The sequence below is a fragment of the Tamandua tetradactyla genome, chromosome 19 (assembly GCF_023851605.1).
Source record: "Tamandua tetradactyla isolate mTamTet1 chromosome 19, mTamTet1.pri, whole genome shotgun sequence".
Classification (NCBI taxonomy): domain Eukaryota; kingdom Metazoa; phylum Chordata; class Mammalia; order Pilosa; family Myrmecophagidae; genus Tamandua; species Tamandua tetradactyla.
In genome coordinates, this window is record NC_135345.1 from 42,775,752 (window position 1) to 42,798,322 (window position 22,571).

At 37.5% G+C, this 22,571-nt stretch overlaps 1 protein-coding gene and 1 long non-coding RNA gene across 6 annotated transcripts in view; both read left to right on the forward strand.

Annotated features, from left to right (window-relative positions):
- The window catches only part of LOC143663174 (uncharacterized), a 169,759-nt gene extending 158,260 nt beyond the window's left edge, over nucleotides 1-11,499 (forward strand). The window contains exon 5 of one of the 2 annotated variants that reach the window (XR_013165844.1): nucleotides 11,261-11,499. This is a non-coding gene — a long non-coding RNA (uncharacterized LOC143663174). Of the gene's footprint in view, nucleotides 1-3,366; nucleotides 3,581-11,260 lie in introns of those variants that run through there. The other variant, XR_013165843.1, reaches the window with a different exon arrangement.
- A 5,887-nt stretch (nucleotides 11,500-17,386) lies between these two features.
- The window catches only part of NSUN7 (NOP2/Sun RNA methyltransferase family member 7), a 149,177-nt gene continuing 143,992 nt past the window's right edge, over nucleotides 17,387-22,571 (forward strand). The window contains exons 1-2 of one of the 4 annotated variants that reach the window (XM_077136722.1): nucleotides 17,387-18,014; nucleotides 18,343-18,744. In XM_077136722.1, coding sequence (XP_076992837.1) covers nucleotides 18,417-18,744 — 328 coding nt within the window. In that variant the 5' untranslated portion in view covers nucleotides 17,387-18,014; nucleotides 18,343-18,416. The other 3 variants (XM_077136720.1, XM_077136721.1, XM_077136723.1) reach the window with 3 other exon arrangements.

Below are 22,571 nucleotides of genomic sequence, written 5' to 3' on the forward strand. Positions count from 1 at the left end.
AGCAGCATCATTCATATCTCTAATTGAAGACTAATTATGTTTTAAACATTTTTAACTGTTGTTGTATGGGGTAATGCTAACTTTCATAGCTGTAGAAATCTAACCTTGAGATTCAGGTCTCACACAAATACCCAAAGTTCAAGGGAATGACCAAGTTATACACAAATAGTTCAGCATCTCAGAATTTAGAAATAACAGTTACAACTTCAGAATGGATGTGACTGCTATAAGAGCTTACAATCTAGGAACCATTACAGTAGGCCTTCACCTGATAACCTATGCTCTCAGTTTCATGATTTTATATATCATAGTTGGTCCATAAGAGTGAGGAATGAGATAAGAGACAAAGAAGGACACTATATACTAATTAAAATGTTGATTGACCAAGAAGATAAAACAATCATAAATGTTTATGCTCCCAATCAAGGAGCTCCAAAGTACATTAGACAGACATTGGCAAAACTGAAGGGAGTGATAGATGTCTCAACAATAATAGTAGGAAACTTCAATACACCACTCTCCTCTATAGCTAGAACAACTAGACAGAAGATCAACAAGGAAATAGAGAAGATAAATAACTTGATAAATGAATTAGACCTAACAGACATATATAGGTCATTGCACTCCAAAGCACAAGATTACACATTCTTCTCTAGTACTCATGGAACATTCTCCAGGATAGATCATATGCTGGGGCACAAAACAGGTCTTTATAAATTTAAAAATATTGAAATTATTCAAAGCACTTTTTCTGATCACAACAGGATGAAGCTGGATCTCAATAACCACCAAAGAATGAGAACATTCACAAATATATGGATAATAAATAACACACACTTAAACAACCAGTGGGTCAAAGGATAAATTGCTAGAGAAATCAGTAGCTGTCATGGTCAGGTTCATGTGTCAACTTGGCCAAGTGGTGGTACCTGTTTGTCTGGTTGGGCAAGTGCTAGTTTGTCTGTTGCAATGAGGACGTTTCATAGAATTAAATCATGATCATGTCAGCTACATCCACAGCTGATTCCATTTGTAATTAGCCAAAGGGAAGTGTCTTCTGCAATGAGTAATACTTAATCTGATCACTGGAAGCCTTTTAAGGAGGATTAGGAAGAGCCAGGCTCTTCCTGTCTCGGCTGGCGAGCCTCTCCTGTGGAGTTCATTCAGACCCTCCATCGGAATCATCGGCTTCACAGCCTGCCCTGCAGATTTTGGACTCTGTGTTCCCGTGGTCATGTGAGACACCTTTATAAATTTTATATTTGTGAGTGTTCCCTGTTGATTCTGTTTCTCCAGAGAACCCTAACTAATACAGTAGCTATCTGGAGATGAATGAAAATGAGAATACAACTTATCAGAACTTATGGGATGCAGCAAAGGCTGCATTGAGAGGGAAATTTACTGCCTTAAGTGCCTACATTAAAAACAAGAAAAAGCAAAAATCATGGCCTTAACAGCAAACCTGGAGGAACTTGAGAAAGACCAGCAAACTAATGCCAAAGCAAATAGGAGAAGAGAAATAACAAAGCAGAGATAAATGAATGAGAGAACAAAAGAATAGAAAGAATCAATAAAACCAAAAGTTGGTTCTTTGAGAAAATCAATAAAATTGATGGGCAACTAGCAAGACTGACAAAAAAGCAGAGAGAGGATGCAAATAAAATCAGAAATGAGAAGGGTTGTGTTACCACAGACCCTTAAGAAATAAAAGAAATCATAAGAGGATACTATGAACAACTATACTACAGTATAGTATATACTCTCTCTCTCTCTCTCTCTCTATATATATATATATATATATGTATATATATATATACTAGAGTACAGTATATTCTCGTTCTCTCTTTATACATACATATATATATATATATATAGCCAACAAACTAGACAACTTAGATGAAATGGAAAAATTCCTGGGGACACACAAACAAGCTACACTGACTCAGGAAGAAATATGTGGCGTATTTCTCAGGGACTGGAGCCTAGCCAAACTTAAAATTTTTTGATGTTTCTCTCCCTCTCTATGTTCACTCCCGGCCCCCATATCGGTAACCTAGTTCACTGTTCCCCCTTCCCCCTCTTGTTGTGGACCGCCCATTTCCGTAGCTCATCTCAAAGCCTGCAACCCTTCCTGTTATGCTCAACTCGTTCCATACCCCTAATTTCTACCCTCTGCCTGGCAACTGCCTACTACCTTGCATGATTGGCTGCCTCAGTGTGACGTGTAGACCCTTAGCTCCACCCCTCCTCCAAGTATATTTAAGCCTGTTGCTCGCCCAGCCCCGCGTCGTCGATAGAGCCCCGGGGTCTTCGGACCCCAGACCTCTCACTCTTCGGGTTCCCGGGTGATCCCGGAGTGTAACAATAAAGACTTAAAACCCGCATCTGGCCTGAGTGACGACTTCTTCGCGACCGCTGGCAGGGGAAAGACGCCGGCTTCGGCTTACCCAGGTTAATTTCCGCGAGCTCGCTCCCCAACCCCACCCGGTGTGCCAGCCGGCCTGACCGACTGGAGCTCTCCGACGGCAGAAATAGATCTCAACAAACCAATCACAAGTCAAACAATTCAATCAGTCTTCAAAAATCTTTCTGCAAAGAAAAGCCCAGGACCAGATGGCTTCACAGGGGAATTTTATCAAACATTTCAAAAAGAACTAACACCAACCCTGCTCAAACTTTTCCAAAAAATTGAGGGAAAAGGAACTCTACTTAACTCATTTTATGAAGCTAATATCTTTTTTTTTTTTCCAGTGGAAAATGCTACTTTATTGTAACTACATTTCGATAGTGGGTATTTTAACCGTTAAACATGTTTGACAAAAAGTTTTTAAAAATAAGGGTACTTAATAACTTAATACCCTTTTGTGATCATTTATAAATTGCATGTCAGATTTAAATCAAACTTCTTGGTCTTTAATTCTATGTTCTATCTACTATGCTAGTTTTGAAACAACCTACTTTAGCATGTCTGATATATGTACTTAAAAAATCTGGATTTATAAAAGAAACCACTAAATTATTACAAGGAAAGTGATTAATTTCATGAAGTTTCTCAAATTTCTTAAGAAAAATTATTTATAGTGTGCTGTGGTAATAAGGAGTGGTAGAGCAAAACAATGATATGGGCTTTAATATAATTTCTGCTATTTACTAGCCTTTTAACCTTTGAGATTTAATAAAAATGATTATTTTCTGATTATAGAACAAATGTATGCTCACTGCAGAAAATCTTTGGAAGGGTTTAAGAGTGGATTTTTATATAGTTTTGAGTTCAAAAGAACAGACTTCTTGATACAAGAGGAATTTCCTCTATTTTAGAACTGTTATTTCTAGTCTGCTGAAAATTCATTCTTGTTCCTCCTATAGTAGATGCAGTATCGAGTCAAAGAGGGCACTGGAGACAAGGATACGTTCTTTGTGTAACAATGAGGACAGCAGCAGACTTTCAATGACTCCAGACACTTCCAACTTGTTTTGATTGCAAAGCATAGAAAAAATTCATCTTACATCGTCAATGAACACACAATATCCTTATGATTTAAGCAAAAGTCTCACAAAACAATACTGATCTTTACTGCAGATGGATTCCGATATTTTTCTTTCTATTCCATTCTGTTTCACTGGGGGTGGGGGTGGGGGAATGATGGTTGTGACCGGTGGTGTACTAATATCTTTTTAATACCAAAACTAAAGATGCTATAAGAAAGGAAAACTGCAGGCCAATCTTCCTAATGAACATAGATGCAAAAATTCTCAATAAAATATTAGCAAATCAAATCCAACAACACATTAAAAGATTTATACACCATGACCAAGTGGGGTTTATACCAGGAATGCAAGGATGCTTCAATAAGAAAATCAATTAAAGTAATACAGCACATTAACAAATCAAAACAGAAAAATCACAGGATCATCTCAATTGATGTTGAAAAAGCTTTCAACAAAATTCAGTATCCTTTCCTGATAAAAACACTCCAGAAGATAGGAATCAAAGGTAACTACCTCAATATGACAAAGGGAATATATGAAAAACTGATAGCCAGCATCGTACTCAATGGAGAGAGACTGAAAGCCTTCCCCCTAAGATGAGGTACAAGGCAAGGATGCCCACTGCCACCACTATTATTCAACATTGTGCTAGAAGTTCTAGCTTGAGTAATTCAAAGAAATAGGCATCCAAATTGGAAAGGAATTTTTTTTTCCAAATCTCATTATTTGCAGATGATATGATACTATACTTGGAAGATCCTGAGAAACCCATAGCAAAGTTTCTTGAGCTAATGAACAAATTCAACAAGATGTCAGGATATACAATTAATGTAATAAAAAAAAGTAACATTTCTATACACAAGCAATGAGCTAGCTGAGGAGTCAGTTAAGGAAAAAATTCCATTCAAAAAGCAACTAAAAGAATCAAATACTTAGGAATGAACTTAACTAGGGATGTAAAGGACTTGTATACAGAAAACTACATAACATTGTTAAAAGAAATCAAAGGAGATCTAAATAGGTGGAAAGCCATTCCCCACTCATGGGCAGGAAAGTTAAATATAGTTAAGATGTCACTTCTCCCCAAATTGATCTACAGATTCAACAGAGTACCAGTCAAAATTCCAACAACCTACTTTGAACATTTGGAAAAGCTAAATACCAAATTCATCTGGAAGGGAAAGAGACCCTGAATAGCTAAAAGCATCCTAAAAAAGAAAGTGGGAGGATTAACACTCCCTGACTTTAAAACCTATTATAAAGCCACAGTGGTCAAAACAGCCCAGTACTGGCAGAAAGACAGAAGCATTGACCAATGCAATTGAATCAAGAGTGCAGAAATAGGACCACCAAATCTATGGTCAACTGATTTTTGACAAGGCCCCCTAATCCTCTGAACTGGAACAAAACAGTCTTTTCAATAATTCGGCATGGAAGAACTGGATACCAATAGCCAAGAGAATGAAAGAGGACCTTTATATTACACCCTACACAAAAATTAACTCAAAGTGGATCAAACACCTAAATATAAGAACTAGCACCATAAAGCTTATAGAAGAAATATAGGGAAACATCTTCAAGATCCAGTAATAGGAGGTAGCTTCCTAAACTTTACACCCAAAGCACAAGCAACAAAAGAAAAAACAGGTAAATGGGAACTCCTCAAAATCAAATGCTTCTGCACCTCAAAATACTTTGTCAAAAAGGTGAAGAGGCAGCCAACTCAATGGGAGAAAATAATTGGAAATCACATATCAGACAAAAGTTTGATTTCCTGTATATACAAAGAAATCATACAACTCAACAACAAAAGAACAAACAATCCAATTATAAAATGGGCTAAAGATATGAATAGGCATTTTTCTGAAGAGCAAATACAGACAGCTCAAAAGCACATGAAGCAATGCTCATTTTCACTGGCTATAAGGGAAAGTCAGATCAAGACTACAATGAGATGCCACCTCACACCTCTAATGATGGCTGCTATTAAACAATCAGGAAATTATAAATGTTGGAGAGGATGCGGAGAAACAGGAACACTTATGCACTGCTGGTAGGAATGTACAATGGTGCAGCTACTATGGAAGACTGTTTGGTGGTTCCTTAGGAAGCTAAATATTGAGCTGTCCTATGACCCAGCAATAGCACTACTTGTTATGTACCCAGAAGAGCTGAAAGCAATGACACAAACAGATATCTGCACACGGATGTTCACAGCAGCATTATTTGAAATTGCCAAAAGATGAAAACAAACCAAATATCCACCAATAGATAAGTGGATCAACAAAATGTAGTATATACATACGATGGAATATTATGCAGCAGTAAGACAAAATGACATCCTGAAGCACATGACAAGATGGATGAACTTGAGGACATAATGCTGAGCAAAATTAGCCAGACACAGAAGGACAGCTACTGTATGATTCCACTTTTATAACATGAAAGTATAATCAGAGACAATATAGAATACAGGGTATTTAGAGACACATAGAAGCTAGAGATGGGTGCACCATTAGCTAATGAGGTTGAACTCCAATGTAAGCAATAGATAGGCGCAAAGGTGATTCCTTAGTGGGTCTAGAAGTAATATTACCATATTAAAAATGAACAAGATTGGTTGTATAGACTTACGTGTCCCACTGACTCACATTAGAAATATGAATGAGTTCTTGTAAGAATTACTTCAAGGGTATGATTCTTGTATAAAGAGTGTTTAAGTCCAGGATACAGGAGGAAAACTGCTATTTTGCATGCTATGAGCTACGTTCAAAAGGAAACCATCAGCATTACCATAGCAACAGCAACCAATCCTTATCTTTCCTTCTGGTGTCAATCATGTTCCCAGCCCTCCACCCTCAACCATTAGCCCCCTCCTTCACACTTAGCCTTGTTCAGTGTATTTACAATAGTGTGCTACCATCAGATAGTATTGTGCTATCCATTTCTGGATAGCACTTTACAATCAGTCCTATTGAACATTCTGTACTCCTTCAGAATCAAATGTTCAATCTCTACCCTCTTCTATCTCCTGACAGCCTGTGTTCTTAACTTTAACTGTCAAATTTCACTCATTAATTTTGAGGAGATCCCATTTATCCATTTCTTCTTTAATTGTTTGTGCTTTGGATGTAAGGTCTAGGAAACCACCTCTGATCACAAGATCTATAAGCTATGTCTCTACATTTTCTTCTAATAGTTTTATGATCTTAGCTCTAATGTTTAAGTCTTTGATCCATTTTGAGTTAACTTTTGTATAGGGTTTGAGGTATGGGTCCTCTTTCCTTTTCTTGCATATGGATATCCAGTTCTCCAAACACCATTTATTGAAGAGGTGGCTCTCTCCCAGTTGAGTTGGGAGAAAATTATAGAAATTGCTAAAAGAAATAAAAGAAAACCTTAATAAATGGAAGGGCATACCAATTCATGGACGGGAAGGCTAAATATAATTAAGATTTAAATTCTACCCAAGTTGATTTATAGATTCAATGTAATATATATGCTGTAGATTTGGGGGGATTTTCAACATATAGTATCATGTCATCTGCAGTCAGTGAGTTTTACTTTTTCTTTTCTAAATTGGATGTCTTTTATCTTTTTCTTGTCTAATTGTTCTAGCAAGTACTTCAAGTGCATTGCTGAATAAAAAGTGTGACAGTGGGCATCTTTTTTTTGTGTTCCTGATCTTAGAGGGAAAGCTCTCTGTCTTTCTCCCATTGCATATGATGTTAGCTGTTTTTTTTTTTTTATATATATATTCCCTTTATCATGTTGAGGATGATCCCTTCTATTCCTATCCTTTGAAGTGTTTTCACGAAGAAAGGATGTTGAATTTTGTCAAATGTCTTTTCTGCATCAATTGAGATGATCGTGTGTTTTTCTTCTTTGTTTTATTAATGTAGTGTATTATAGCAATTGATTTTCTTGTGCTAGATCAAGCTTGCATACCTGTAATAGATCCCACTTGATCATGGAGTATACTTCTTTAAATGTGCTGCTGGATTTGACTTGCATCTATTTTGTTGATTATTTTTGCATCTGTATTAATTAAAAATTGGTCTATAATTTTTTTCTGTTCTTTTCTTTCTTTCTTTTCTTTTGCAGTATCTTCATCTGGCTTTGATATTAAGATGATATTGGCTTCATAAAATGTGTTAGGTAGATTTCCCTCTTCTTCAATTTTTTTTAGGAGTTTGAACAGGATTGGTATTAACTATTTCTTGAATGCTCAGTAGAATTCCCTTGTGAAGCCATCTGGTCCTGGACTTTTCCTTTTTGGGAGCTTCTTGGATCTGTAATTTTATGTCTTTCATAATAGATGGAAAATTTTCAGTGATTATGTCCTCCATTAGTCTTTTTGCCCCCTTTCCCTTCTCTTCTCCTTCTGGGACACCCATGATACATATATTCATGCACTTCATGTTATCATTCAATTCCCTGAGACCCTGGGAATTTTTTTTCCCATTCTTTTCCTATTTTTTCTTTTGGGTGTAGGATTTCAAATGTGCTGTCTTCTAGTTCATTAATTCTTTCTTCTGCCTCTTCAAATCTGCTGCTGCAGGTCTCCATTGCTTTTTTTCCTCTCTTCTATTTTGCCCTTCATTCCCATAAGATCTGCCATTTGGTTTTTCAAACTTTTGAGATCTTCTTTATGTTTTCCCAGTGTTTTTATATCCTTCAACTCTTTTGCCATATCTTCCCTCTACTTGTTGATTCGATTTTTGATGTGATTTTTTAAAACATTTTTTTTATTATGAAATATAACACATATATAAAAAAGCAATACATTTCCAAGTACATTTTAACAGGTACTTATAAAACAGATTTCAGAGTTTGGTATGGGTTACAGTTCCATGACTTTTTGTTTTTTCTTCTAGCTCCTCTGGGACACTGGAGACTGTTCTAATTTGCTAGCTGCCAGAATGCAACATACCAGAAACAGAATGGCTTTTAAAAAGGGAATTTAATAAGTTGCTCATTTACAGTTCTAAGGCTGAGAAAATGCCCCAATTAAAACAAGTCTATAAAAAAGTCCAATCAAAAGCATTCAGGGAAAGATACCTTGGTTCAACAAGGCTGATGAAGTTCAGGGTTTCTCTCTCAAGTGAGAAGGCACATGGCAAACACAGTCACAATTTCTCTCTCATCTGAAAAGGCACATGGTGGATCTGGCATCATCTCCTAGCTTCTTCTCCTGGCTTCCTGTTTCATGAAGCTCCCCGGGAGACATATTCCTTCTTCATCTCCAAAGGTCACTGGTTGCTAGTCTCTGCTTCTCATGGCTATGTCATTCTGCTCTGCTCTCTCTGAATTTCCTTCATCCTCCAAAATATTTCCTCTTTTATAGGACTCCAGAAACTTATCAAGATCCACCCAAGTGCGTGGAGACATGTCATCACCTAATCCAGCTTAACAACCACTCTTGATTAAATCACATCTCCAAGGAGATGATCTGAGTACACTTTCAAACATACACTATTGAATAGGGATTATTCTGCCTTTATGAAATGGGATTTAGATTAAAACATGGCTTTTCTAGGGGACATACATCCTTTCAAACCAGCACAGAGACCAACAGAAATATCAATATAATGATTCAGCAGTCATACTCATTTGTTAAATCCTATCTTCTCTGTTACACTTCTCCTTATCTTTAAATAATATATATACATAAAAGCAATAAATTTCAAAGTACGTCACCACAATTAGTTTTAGAATAGATTTCAGAGTTTGGTATGGGTTATGATTTTTGATGTGATTTTGCAGGTCTGTTCAAACATCCCTAGTTTGTTGTTTTAACTCCTGTATCTCATTTGAATTGTTGGTTTGTTCCATTGATTGGGCCATATCTTCGATTTTCCTAATATGACTCATTATTTTTTACTGGCATTTAGGTATTTGATTTCCTTGTTTATTTTGTTCCCAAGATTGTTTTCACTCTTTTACTTAGGATTTTCTTGCTGGATGGTTTTGTTCTCTATCTGTTCTTTGACATTAGTTCAACTTATTCTAGACCTCTAGCATAGTTTCTGTTTAACTGATCAGAATTTTTCAGCTCTTGTTTTTCTAGTTCTTGCCCTGCCTATATGGAGCTTTTTTCTTTTTTGGGGGGGTGGGGGGTGGTGGAGTTCTCCTCAGGTATGATTGACCACAGTCAGCTCTCCCAGACCAGATAGACTCATGTCTCAGGAGGAGAGTGTAATCAGTATCAAGTTTCACTAAGGGTGAGACCCAGCAGGTTGTCACACTTTCATATGAAACCTCTAGATTTTGTGCTTTTCCTATCCTACTCATGTTATGGGAATTGTCAGCCTGCAGTTTCCCACCAACATAAAGTGATGTGGTGGCTTTAATTCTCAGCATCTTCTTCCTGCCAAGCACATGGTTGAGAGAGAGGTTGAGATAGTAGGGCAGCTTAGGTTGCTTCAGTTTTCCAGACCCTGAGGTCTGAATTCCCTGAAGGAGGGCTGCCACTTGAGCTGGGCCCTGCCTCCTTTTCTTGGGGAAGATACTCCCATTAGGGAATGATCTCATCCACTTTATTCATTAGTTTGTCTCTCTTAACTCAGCCCTTGCCCGGGGCCTACTGGCAATGGAGAATGCTTGGGGCTTTCTTTAATGAGCTACTTGGAATAGAATTAAATAAATAGATAGATAGATAGATAGATAAAATAATAAAACAAAATATCCCTTTTCAGTCAGTCCCTGGTCCCCAAGTTTTCCAGTACTCTGAGCTTTGCCTACTTCAAAATCCTGTATCTTTAGTCTATTTCATTCTATTCTATTTTATTTTTTTTTTATCCTATCATCCCTACCTCCTCTCTGTTGGGATTAAAACCACAATTAGAGTTTTGCTAAACTACCTTGTAGCCAGAAGAAACTACTTAAAGATGAGCTCTTTAAGGAATTATTTCCTTTCACCTGACCGGTTATTTTTTCTCTCAGACGTGCCTTAATTCTGCCCTTATCTGCGGCAGTGCTGACACCTGAGAATGCCACCAGTTCTATCTAAAGGGCTGTTAAGAAGTAGAAAAAAAGCCTTTTCAGAGCCAGACTCCAAGCCCCCTGGGTTTGCAGGTCAAGAGCTAGAGTTGGTACACAGCTCTATGTGCCCCCAAGCTCTAAGTGTTTTCTTTTCTTGAGGCTCAGCCCTTTTCCACTATTTTGTGCTGTCCAATTCAAAGAGCCTCCATTGTTATTGTCGTTGTTTTCCCATAAGCTCTGCCCCTCTCTTCTCAGGTGAAAACTTCTGGTTCTTTTACTACTTACTCCAGGTTTACCTATGCTCAGGGTCTGTTTTCAGCAGTCTGAATTTGTTCATTAATTCTGCAATTGGAGTTTGGTTGAGCTGACTTGCTCCTAGTAGATTCTTTTTCCCTTGGGGAACCAGCCAGCCACGCCCGTGGGGGCTGGGGCCCCAACCACCATGGCTTGGGAGACTTACAATTTTGTGTGGGATCTCAGCTGTTCCACATTCTCCAGACTGGTATACCATATGTATCCAGTCACTGAAGTTCCCCCAACAGTTGTTCCCTACAGTTCCTGGCTATTTACTAGCTGTGCTGGCGGTCAAACTAAATTCCACACCTCACTAATACTGCCATCTTTCCCCCTCTCCACTGCTTTTAAGTTGGATTTTCATGATACACATCTATTCCTGTGGGTGTGAATCCATTTTCACAAATCCATAAGATCTTTTGATGAGGTTACTTAAATTAAAGTGTGGCCCAGGATGGACCTTAATCCATTTACTGGACTCCTTTATACGTAGAACGAAACTCAGAGAGAATGCCATGGGAAACCAGAAGCTGAAATCCATCGGAACCCAGAAGAGAACTGAGAGGCCAGGAGACACCACCATGTTCACCGCCACATGCCAGAGAAACCCAAGAACAAGGATCACTGGCAGCCAGCACCTGCCTTCAAGAAAGCATTACATTGATGATGCCTTGATTTGGACTTTTTCAGCTTCAAAACCATGAGATAATAAATTCCCATTGTGTAAGTCAACCCATTGTGTGGCATTTACTCGAGCAACCAAGGAAAACTTTTAACTGTTTTAACTTTTAACTGTTTTTCAGAGTCTTGAGGAAGATGGCTTTACTAGGTTTTACTGGTTATTCAAAGATTTTCCAGGAAAACAGAACACTGCAATCTTGGTTCATGAGAAGTCCCTTTGCCCATTTTTAAATCTGGATTCTTTGTCTTTCTGTTATTGAATTACAGGATTTTGTTTTAATACATTTTAAATATTAAAACCTTATATGACATGGTTTTCAAATATTTTCTCCCATTCTTTTAGTTGATTTTCACTTTCTTGATATGTTCTTAGATGTATACAAGTTTTTAATTTTGATGAATTCCAATTTACTTATTTTTGTCTTTTGTTGTCTGTGCTTTTTGTGTGAAGTCTGGGTAACCAAAGCCCAATAGGAGGTGCTAAAAATATTTCTTTGTTTTCTTATAAGAGATTTATAATTTTAGTTCTTACATTTAGGTTATTGATCACTTTGAGTTAATTTTTGTAAATGTGTGTGGTAAGGGTCCACTTTCATCCTTTTATATGTGGATATTCATTTGTCCCAGTACCATTGTTGAAGTCACCATTCTTTTCTCATTTAGTGAATTTAGCAGGCTTGTCAAATTTTTAATGGCCATAGATGTGTGGGTTTATTTCTGTAATCTCTGTTCTATTCCATTGTTGTCCAAACTTGTGCTAGTAACACATTGTTTAGATTGATGGAGATTTGTAATAAATTTTGAAATCAGGAAATGTATTTCCTCCAACTTTGTTCTTTTTCAACATGTTTTTGGCTATTTAGAGATCCTTGCCCTTCTACATGAATTTGATGATTGGCTTTCCCACTTCTGTGATGAAAGTTGTTAGAATTTTTATTGGGATTGCATTGGTGCTTTGGAAAGTACTGACATCTTAATGAAATTGTCTTCCAATTCATGAGCATGGAATATCATTCCTTTTTTTTTTCTTACTGTTCTGTAATCTCTTTCAGTAATAATTTGTAGTCTTCAATGTACATGTCCTTACACCCTCGGTTACATTTACTCCTAGACATTTGATTATTTTAGTTGCTGTTGCAAATGGGATTGTATTTTAGATTTCCTTTTCAGATTGTTCACTGTATGTGTGTATGGAAACTTCACTGATTTTTGCATGTTCATATTGTACCCTGTCATTTTGCTGCATTTGCTTACCAACTTTAGTATCTTTGTTGTGGATTCTTTGGAATTTTTATTTATAGTATAATGTCATCTGCATATGTGGATAGTAAAACTTCTTCCTTTTCAATATGGATGCCTTTTTTTCCCCTACCTAATTGCTCTGGCTAAAACTTCAGTACATAGCTGAATAGCAGCAGTGAAAGGTGGCATGCTTCTCTTGTTCCCAATATTCTGGGAAAGTTTTTAGTTTTTCACCATTAATTGTGATGTTAGCTATGGGTTTTCTACATATGCCCTGCCATGGTCAGTTTCGTGTGTCACTTTGACCAGGTGGTGGTACCCGTTTGTCTGGTTGGGCAAGTGCTGGCCTATCTGTTGCTATGAGGACATTTCATAAAATTAAATCATGATCACATTGGCTGCATCCACAGCTGATTCCATTTGTCATCAGCCAAGGAGAGTGTCTGCTGCAATGAGTGATGCTTAATCTAATCCCTGGAAGCCTTTTAAGGAGGATTCAGAAGAGACAGGTTCTCTTACTGCTTTGGCCGGCAAGCCTCTGCTGTGGAGTTCGTCCAGACCTTCCATCAGAGTCGCCGGCTTCACAGCCTCCCCTATGGATTTTGGACTCTACATTACCACGGTTTTGTGTGACATTTTTATAAATTTTATATCTACAGATATTTCTTGTTGATTCTGTTTCTCTAGAGAACTTTAGTTAATGCATGCCGTTTATCTTGTTGAGGAAGTTTCCTTATATTCCTCGTGTATTTATCAAGAAGCCATGCTGGATTTTGTCAAAGGCCTCTTCTGTGTCATTTGAGATGATCATATGGTTTTTAGCCTTCATTCTATTAATAGTATATGTTAATTGATTTTTCTTATGTTAAACCATTGTTGCACTCCTTGGCTAAATCTCAGCTGATCACGTTTATCATTCTTTCAAAGTACTGTTGCATTTGGTTTGCTAGTTTTTGTTCAGGATTTTTGCATCTATATTGACAGAGAATATTGTTTTGCAATTTTCTTTTCTTGTGATAAGTGTATCTGGATTTTTTTTTCTTAAAATTTAATTTTTTTTATTAATTAAAGAAAAAAGAAATTAACACAACATTTAGAAATCATTCCATTCTACATATGCAATCAGTAATTCTTAACATCATCACATAGATGCATGATCATCTTAGTACATTTGCATCGATTTAGGAAAAGAACTAGCAAAACAACAGAAAAAGATATAGAATGTTAATATAGAGAAAAAATAATAATAGTAAAAAAAAATCTGGATTTTTTATTAGCATGATGCTTGCCTCATAGTGTGAGTTAGGAAGTGTTCCTTGCTTTCAATTTTTCAGAAGTTTGACAAAGTTTGGTCTTAATTCTTCTTTGAATATTTGGTGGAATTAACTAATCAAAGCGTCTGGTAGTGGACTTTCCATTGTTGAATTTTGTATTTTTTTGGTATGCTATATGGTGGGGGTCATATTTCATTCTTTTTCTATGTAACTATCCTGTTATTGTAGCACCATTTGTTGATTTTTTTTTTTTGGAGGGTGGGGAGGGAAGTGCACAGGCCAGGAATCAAACCCAGGTGTCCTGCATGGCAGGCAAGAATTCTACCATTGAACCACCCTTGCACCCCCTTGTTGGGAGGTTTTTGATTACTGATTCAATCTCTTTACTTGTTATTGGTCTGTTGAGATCTTCCATCTCTTCTTGATTCAGTTTAGGAAGTTTGTGTATTTGTAGGAATTTGCCCATTTCATCTAGGTTATCTAATTTGTTGGTGTACAGTGGTTCATAGTATACTCTACTAATCCTTTTCATTTTTGTGGTGGTGGTAGTAATGTTCCTCTTCTCATTCTGATTTTTGTTGTTTTCATCCTCTCTTTTTCTTTACCAGTCTTGCTAAGGTTTGTCAATTTTACTTATCTTTTCAAAGAATCAATCTTTGTGTCATTGATTCTCTCTATTATTTTTCTATTCTCTATTTCATTTATCTCCACTGTAAACTTTACTATTTCTTTCCTTCTGCCAACTTTGGACTTGGCAGAAATCCAAACTTCTTCTAGTTTCTCCCACTGTGAGGTGAGGTTACTTATTGGAGATATTTTTCCTTTCTAAATGTAAACCTTTAGGGCTATAAATTTTCCTCTCAGCAATGTCTTCACTGCATCCCATACCTTTTGGTATGTTTTGTTTTTGTTTTGATTCACCTCAAGATATTTCTTAATTTCCCTATGATTAACTCTTTGATCCACTGAATGCTTATTGGCACATTGTTCAATTTCCGTATATTTGTGAGATTTCCCGTTCTCCCTCTGTAATTGATTTCTAGTTAATTCCATTGTTGTCAGAAAAGACACTTTGCATGATTTTGATATTTTAAAATTTACTGCGACTTGCTTTGTGACCTAACATATGCTATCCTAGAGAATGATCTTTGCATACTTGAAAAGAATGTGTATTCTGTTGTTTGATGAAGTAAATGTGTTAGGTCTAGTTAGTTTATAGTATCATTCAAATCTTCTATATCCTTACTGATCGTCTGTCTACATGTTCTATGTATTTTTAAAAGTAGTGTATTGAAGTCTTCCTATTTGGTTTTTACTAATTTGTAACAGACTTCAGTGGATTTGCGTACCACTTTATATGTTCAGATAAAATTGAAGCAAGTGAACAAATGTATTTTGAATACCTACTTGGCTGACATACACTAGGAACTCTAAGTCAAAAGCAAGCAAAGTTAATTTACAAATATTTCAAATACTCTTCTCTATCCCCTGGGAAAGAAAATCATTCCTTTAAGGTTTTTTTCAGAAAGCTCCAGATAACGAATTTTTAATTTTCTACCCCATATCAGATTTAATGTTTTGATCATATTAGAGTGTGACTTAAACAAAGACTACATTTTTTACTACCATGCTTTCACAACAGTTGAATTCACACACCTCTCTCTATGGTTACTTTTTGCACTGCTCACTGAGATTTAATATGCTTTCCTCTGGCCCTCCCCTCCAATACTTAAGTGTACAATGAGGCCATAAATCAGAAGAGAGAGGTAAGGAAAAAGGATTACACATATCAGAGTACATAGTAACCATGAGTGCACTAACCCACAACTGTTTGCCTATGTTTTACTCTGGGGATTAATGACTCTCTTGCTAGATCTTGTTTTCCATACAGTGAATTGTCACTTACATTGAACTATCAGAAGTTTCTGAAATTATATATTTTTAAAATAACAGTATTTTAAAGTTTATAACTAGCTATTAACTCATATTTGCTGTTGGTTATACTGTGTATGGTGTGACATATGATAAAATGCATCATGAACCCTGAAACACTGACCATATTTGTAATCTTCTGTGCATGTGGGTGTGTGTGAGAGACAGATTTTGCTAGAATCTTGGAATAAAAAGATATATTTAATAAAAATAAAAAGATGCTATAGCAATAAAAATGAAAAGATGTTTAAAAACAATGAAACTGTCTCAGTGAGTGTGTTTTGCAAGTAGAAGGTTAGCAGGAGGGGGAATACAAAATAATGATTTTTTTATAAAAATCAATTTGTTATATTCCCCCCATAATCCAATGTCCAACTCTATTTTACAAAAGGTCTTTCTAAAGCAGGCAAGAAATGTGAAGTTACATACATGTTGCATTTCATTGCATGACATTTATGAGTATATCTTTGCATTATTACATAGAAATTTACATTAAAATGAATCAGAGTATATACAGTTAGGCTCTAGATATAAGCATTTACATTAAAATAATTAGATTAACAGATTCCTATTGAATCTGATAGGGAAGTTTCAAAATAGCAATACAGGTGGTATATATTTAGAAAAGCCTTTTTTTTTCTCTTTCTTCTCCTTTTCAGTTTTAGAATATACAGTTTGGAGATAAAATAGGCAAAAGGCTATAAATAAAGTACTTCAAATGCACATTTACTGAACAGAAAATTTAAATCTCAGTTATTTGGTTTTACTTTAGAAATAAAGTGTTTTTCTACTACATTTAAAAATTAGCATGGCCAATTTTCTCTGCTGTGTTAGGATGCACACTTAGATCTAGGGCTCACAAAAATTTAAAAAGCTGTATTACAACGGCTTCTGGGTATGATTAAAAGGGGGAAATGTTAGATTGTATGTATGGAAACAATAAAAAATTTTTAAAAATCATGGAACTACACTATACTGTAAATCAAGTTAAATCATCTAATAGTACAATTATAAAAAATGTGCTATCCTCAGTTGTAACGGATGTTTCACACCAATGCAAGGTATTGGTGGTGGGGAGGTATATGGGAACCCTGTACTTCATGCATGATTGTTCTGTAAGCCCACAGCTTCTCTAATTAAAATTAATTAAAAAACCCATTTGGGGTTTATATATTTCCAATTCCATTCTGTAGTTTGAAGGGAGGGGTGAATTTAATGTTTCTACGTGCATCTCAACGTCTTTCTTTGAGGACAACTCCTGGAGAACAGAGGTGGAGCCTTCTTGATAAGTTCTTCCCACAGCATGCCCTGGAAGAGTCCATCCAATGGGGTGTCGATTTCTCCAAAAATACAGAAACTAAGTAAGCTGTGTTTTTTTTCTTCATAACGTCTACATTCATCTGTTTATTTCTCTGCCTCCTGCTAAAGCCCACTAAGCTGGGCGTTGTTACCACACAAAATTCCTGCTTTCAAAGAGCCAGCAAAGGACTTGCGGAGGAGAAAGAGGGGCTAAAGGTGGCTCTGAGAAGTCGACGGTCTTAAGGCCCGGTGTGGTCCAACTGCGCGAGGAGGAACCGTAGACTTTCCAGGAAGGGCTGAACCTGAAGTCCCGTGATCCAGGAGGAAGAACACCTCGCCAAGCGAAAGGTGACGGCCGACCAAATCCCAGCGGAACGTCTCGTTTCCACCTCCTCCCCACCCTCCCCACGCGGCGCGGAACCCTCTTTCGGTTACCATGGAGACCGGGGCCCTGGCCCTGCCGATTAGGAAGGACCGGGGAGGCACACCCTTCGGTGGGCTGCGTCCGTCCTCATCGGAGCTCGGCTCTCCGGCCTCCTCAGGCGGTACGTCCGAGAGGCACCAACACGCGAGGCCGGGCAAGGCTCCGAGCGAGTTCTCCTTCAGGAACCAGAGCGAACCCAGCGCCGAAGGTCGCGACTCCCCTGCCCCGAACTCGGCCGGTGGGAGTGGCTGCATTTGAACAAAACGGCCTTCTCGGGCCGCCGCCCGCGCCGGGGCTCCAGAGGGCACTGTTCCCGATACCAACCTCCGGTGCCAGCTGGGAGGCGGCTGCTGCGTCTCCATCCCCAAAGCCCGGGGAAACATCTGCCCTCTCGGGTAAGGGAGGATTCGCGTGAGGCGGTGAAAAGGGCGCCCGCTCAGCTGCGGGCGGAGGGCTCTGGGACCACAGACGTGTCTCTGAGGAACTCTCGGTCCTCGGCAAGGGTCACGGTAAAAATCTCCCGCCTCTAGTGAGGCGATCCACGAGTCCTCTCTTCACCCCTCCTCTCTCTCTCTGAGTGTGTGGAAGTTCCGCTGGGGCTTGTCGGGTTCGAAGTATGGGCTGCTTGGGTCGGCCGGTAAATGCCGCTTCCTAGTCAGAAGGGTCACAGCCTAGTGTGATGCTGCAGAAACAGTGATTTACCGAGATAACCTCTTTTCACAGAGACGATGCTCAAGGTACCGGGAAAACCATTCCCTGGAACATCTGACTTGTAATTCAAGCTTGGGTTACTGACGATGATCAAGGGGGCAAGCATGCTGCACTCCTCAAGTGAACTAGAGTTTTCGAACGAAAAAGATATGGAGGAAATCTCCCAACTCGCTTCCCTGGAGCTGTCAGATGTGGTGGCATCCAGAGAAAAAAGGACAAGTGTAGGTGAAAAACCTGGCTATCCGGATTCCGTTTATGTTATGGCAGCTAACATTTTTCAGGGTATTCGAATCGAGAAGTCACCAGAGAAGGTCTTAATAAAGTATGGAAATGAGCCCTTGCGGTCCTTATCTGAGTCTGAAGATGAAGCCTTTCAGCGTTTGTCCTATGAGCTGGCTTTCAGTGCCCTGAAGTGTGAGTATCACCAGTCTGCACTAAAAGAAAATAATAACGAGAATTTGTGGAGTGTAGCTCCCTCATCCCGCGCCCCCCACCCCCACCCCCACCCCTCACCCCCCCAAACGCAGGGGTTGGTTTTTAACGCTTACTCATATCTTTGTTCAGTTGCAAATGTAAGGGAATTAGGAGCATTCCAGTCAAGCTATTTCAGACCATAACTACTTTTCAACGCTGTTTCTCAATACCTGGCACAGTGCCTTGTCCTTTGGTAGGTGTAATGCACAGCCATTAAATTGAACATGGAAACAGTTCGATGAGTAGGGAGAACAGAATCAATGTTGAAGTCCCAAATACAGTTTTTCCTCCCACTGTGTCTGTCTTTCCATTCCCTAAGTTTACATCTTGTATTTTAGTTTATGAACTTTCATTCAAAACAAGCAAAACAGTAAAAGGGAGAGGAAATAAAAAGAAAAGGTGCTATATTTTAAAAACTTCAAAATTGAATCAGTCCAAATTACGATTATCCCATTCATAGCCAGTAGATTTAATTGTGTGAGTTTGTAAACTTTTTCCTCCAGTAGAATTTCTTTTTTCTGATTGGGCCTCCAGGGTTTGGGATGCAATGTCAGATTATCTCAATGGTGGTTAACTTCAAATTATAGACTTCTGAGCATGGATTTGACTCTAGGAGATAACCAAAATTTGTTACTCCGAGGAGTGCAGTGAAAGGGACTGAAATTTCTCTGTAGTAAGTGTGACTATAAAATTATAGAGATCTGTAGACTGAATGTAGTTCCAAGAGAAATTCCAGAAACATTTGAAGTAATAGCAACTCCCTATAATAGTAATGGTTGAAATGATAATTATAAGGTCTAAAGAGATAAGTTTGAAAGTTATCTCATTTACATTTATTTTCGTAATACTAGTCCTGGGCCTAGTATATTCTTGCACATAGGACGTGATTAAAAATTATCTAGTTGAATTAAAATGCTTTATTGCTTATTTTAGGCATGAATACATACTTTTGGTTGTCTGCACAGATAATGTAGGTCAACTCTGAAGCCAGGAAATTGTAGAATGTCAAGAGGCAACCTCTCTTTAGTTTTCAGGTTATTTTGTTTTCTCCTGCTCCTGATTTCCTTTTCAATCTTCACTTTTGCCTAACTGTTTTCTCCTCCAGTTTAATCTTTTAGATTATGTCTCATCTGACCACCTTTTTAAAATGTAGTTTTAATGTGGTTTTAAAGCTCAACCAAAGTATTGCACTTTACGTAGGGAGTCATATGAACATTTTTACATTTTCTGCTTGCAACAAAGAAATGTAGAATGGACAAATATGCTGATTAATTGCTATTTAATGTTAATGACAAAACTCTATCATAGACCATTTCCTTTCCTAGTAGAATATTGAAACTTACTTCTAGAAATCAATAATAAAATTATTCTATGTAAAATTAGTGCATTAACTAGATGGTCATGTTATAATGTAGTCAAGTGTATCTTTTTCTTTAAATCCTTATTTTTATTTTATGAAGGGTCGTGTGACTGTTTGATATGTTTAAATAACCTAGAAAATCTTACTCAGATAGATGATTGTTATAAGATCTTTACATACCAATTTTTCCTTGAATTTTCATTTTTACAAGTTGAAATTAAAAAAAAAGTTGACTGGTTGTTTACATGGTAAAAATATAATTTTCCTCTTTAGTAATAATAACATCTTGTTTTAATTTATATTCTTAATAATTTCTGAATATTCAAGTGAAATACAATCAGAATTCCTAAGTTCAGTGAGCTTTCCAAGATAGTTAAGAGCCTGATATTTTACTTTTAAAATATTGGAGACTCTTGTGCATTTTGCTTGTATCTTCTGTTGTCAGGGTTACATTAATACTTTTGCCTGCAATATTTTGTAAACATACTTCTGGTTTACACAATATAGGTTCACAGAATCATGGTTTAAAAAAGAAAACTCAATTCTTTCCCTAAAGTTTAATAGGAAAGCTGGAAAGGTTAATGCATGAACTGTAAAGAGAGCTTAGGTTATGAAACTTTTTGTGTGTTAGCTTGTGCATGGATAGTAAGACTACATGGCCATATTTTTTTGAGGAAGAAGGAGAAGAAAAAAATTACAGAAAATCTCTTAATTATACAGATGTTAAGTATATTCCTTTAGTTGTCTTTTATGTCTTTCAATTTTATTGTCTGCTCCTTTTTTGATCGTCTTTGTTTATAAGCTCTTTAAAAAGCAGAGAATAATATTATCGAATTAACCTTTTAATTAAAAGGCTCGGTATAATTTGTTTCTGAAATTAAGACTATCACTAGTTCTGCTTTACTGAATAGCTAAGTGCTAAAGAGGGTGGAAATAGTAATAAAAGGTAGCCTCTTAAATTTGACATCTGACAAAGTAGTATACTATTAGCAGCTATAAATGAAAATTGGCAAAATGATTTCCTTAAAAAACAAGTCAGTGAATATGAAAAAGGAAAACATGAACAGATGTCTCTGGAATTGCTGGTCTTATTCCTGGATGATTCTTTCTCCAGCCTCTCTAGAAATATATAGTGGTTGGTGACTTTTACTCCCAGAATTGGCTGTGGCAATAACCTGGTCATTTCAGAATTATCTCACCAATGAAAAACCCAGTAAATGCTTAATATATGCTTTGCTTATGGTATGCTGGTTTGAAAGGATGTGTGGACCCTAGAAAAGCCATGTTTTAATCAAAATCTCATTTTGTAAAGGCAGAATAATCCCTATTCAATACTGTATGTTTGAAACTGTAATCAGATCATCTCCCTGGAGATGTGATTTAATCAAGAGTGGTTGTTAAGCTGGATTAGGTGAGGACATGTCTCCACCCATTTGGGTAGGTCTTGATAAGTTTCTGAAGTCCTATAAAAGAGGAAACATTTTGGAGAGAACAGAGAATGCTGTAGCACCATGAAGCAGAGAGTCCATCAGCCAGTGCTTTGGAGATGAAGAAGGAAAATGCCTCCCGGGGAGCTTCTTGAAACAGGAAGCCAGGAGAAGAAGCTAGCATATGATGCCATGTCCGCCATGTGCCCTTCCAGATGAGAGAGAGGAACCCTGACTGTGTTTGCCATGTGCCTTCTCAGCTGAGAGAGAAACCCTGAACTTCATCAGCCTTCTTGAACCAAGGTATCTTTCCCTGGATACCTTTGATTGAACATTGCTATAGACTTGTTGTAATTGGGACATTTTCTTGGCCTTAGAACTGTAAACTAGCAACTTATTAAATTCCCCTCTTTAAAAGCCATTCTGTTTCTTGTATATTGCATTCCAGCAGCTAGCAAACTAGAACATGTGGTTTTTGGAAATTCGTAATTGTTGTCAGGAGTCCCCAACACCACCCTCAGTTTGGGTGATTCACTAGAAGTATGCACAGAACTCAGCAAAGCTGTTACACTTACAGTTATGGTTTATTTCAACTAGAAGATACAGATTAAAGTCAGCAGTAAAAATTGGGACATAGGGAAGAAGCTAGAATAGACAGATACAAGCTTCCGGTTCTCTTCTCCTCTCTCACTAGAGTTTTATGAACAGTGCCTAGTTCTCCTGGCGATCACATATGACAGTACCTTTGAAGTATTGACAACCAGAGATGTTTCCCCAAGTCTTGGTGTCCACAGTTTTTATTGGGGGATCACTCACGTATTTAAGGAATGCTTATGTGGATGATCTTAGTTACTCAATCTTTAGCTTTCCCAGAGATCAAGCCACTACTACATGACCCAAGACCCCCATCATAAATCACAATGTTATCATAGATTATGATGTGTGGCCCAAGGTCCCAGGTAAACAAATTTATCAGGCAG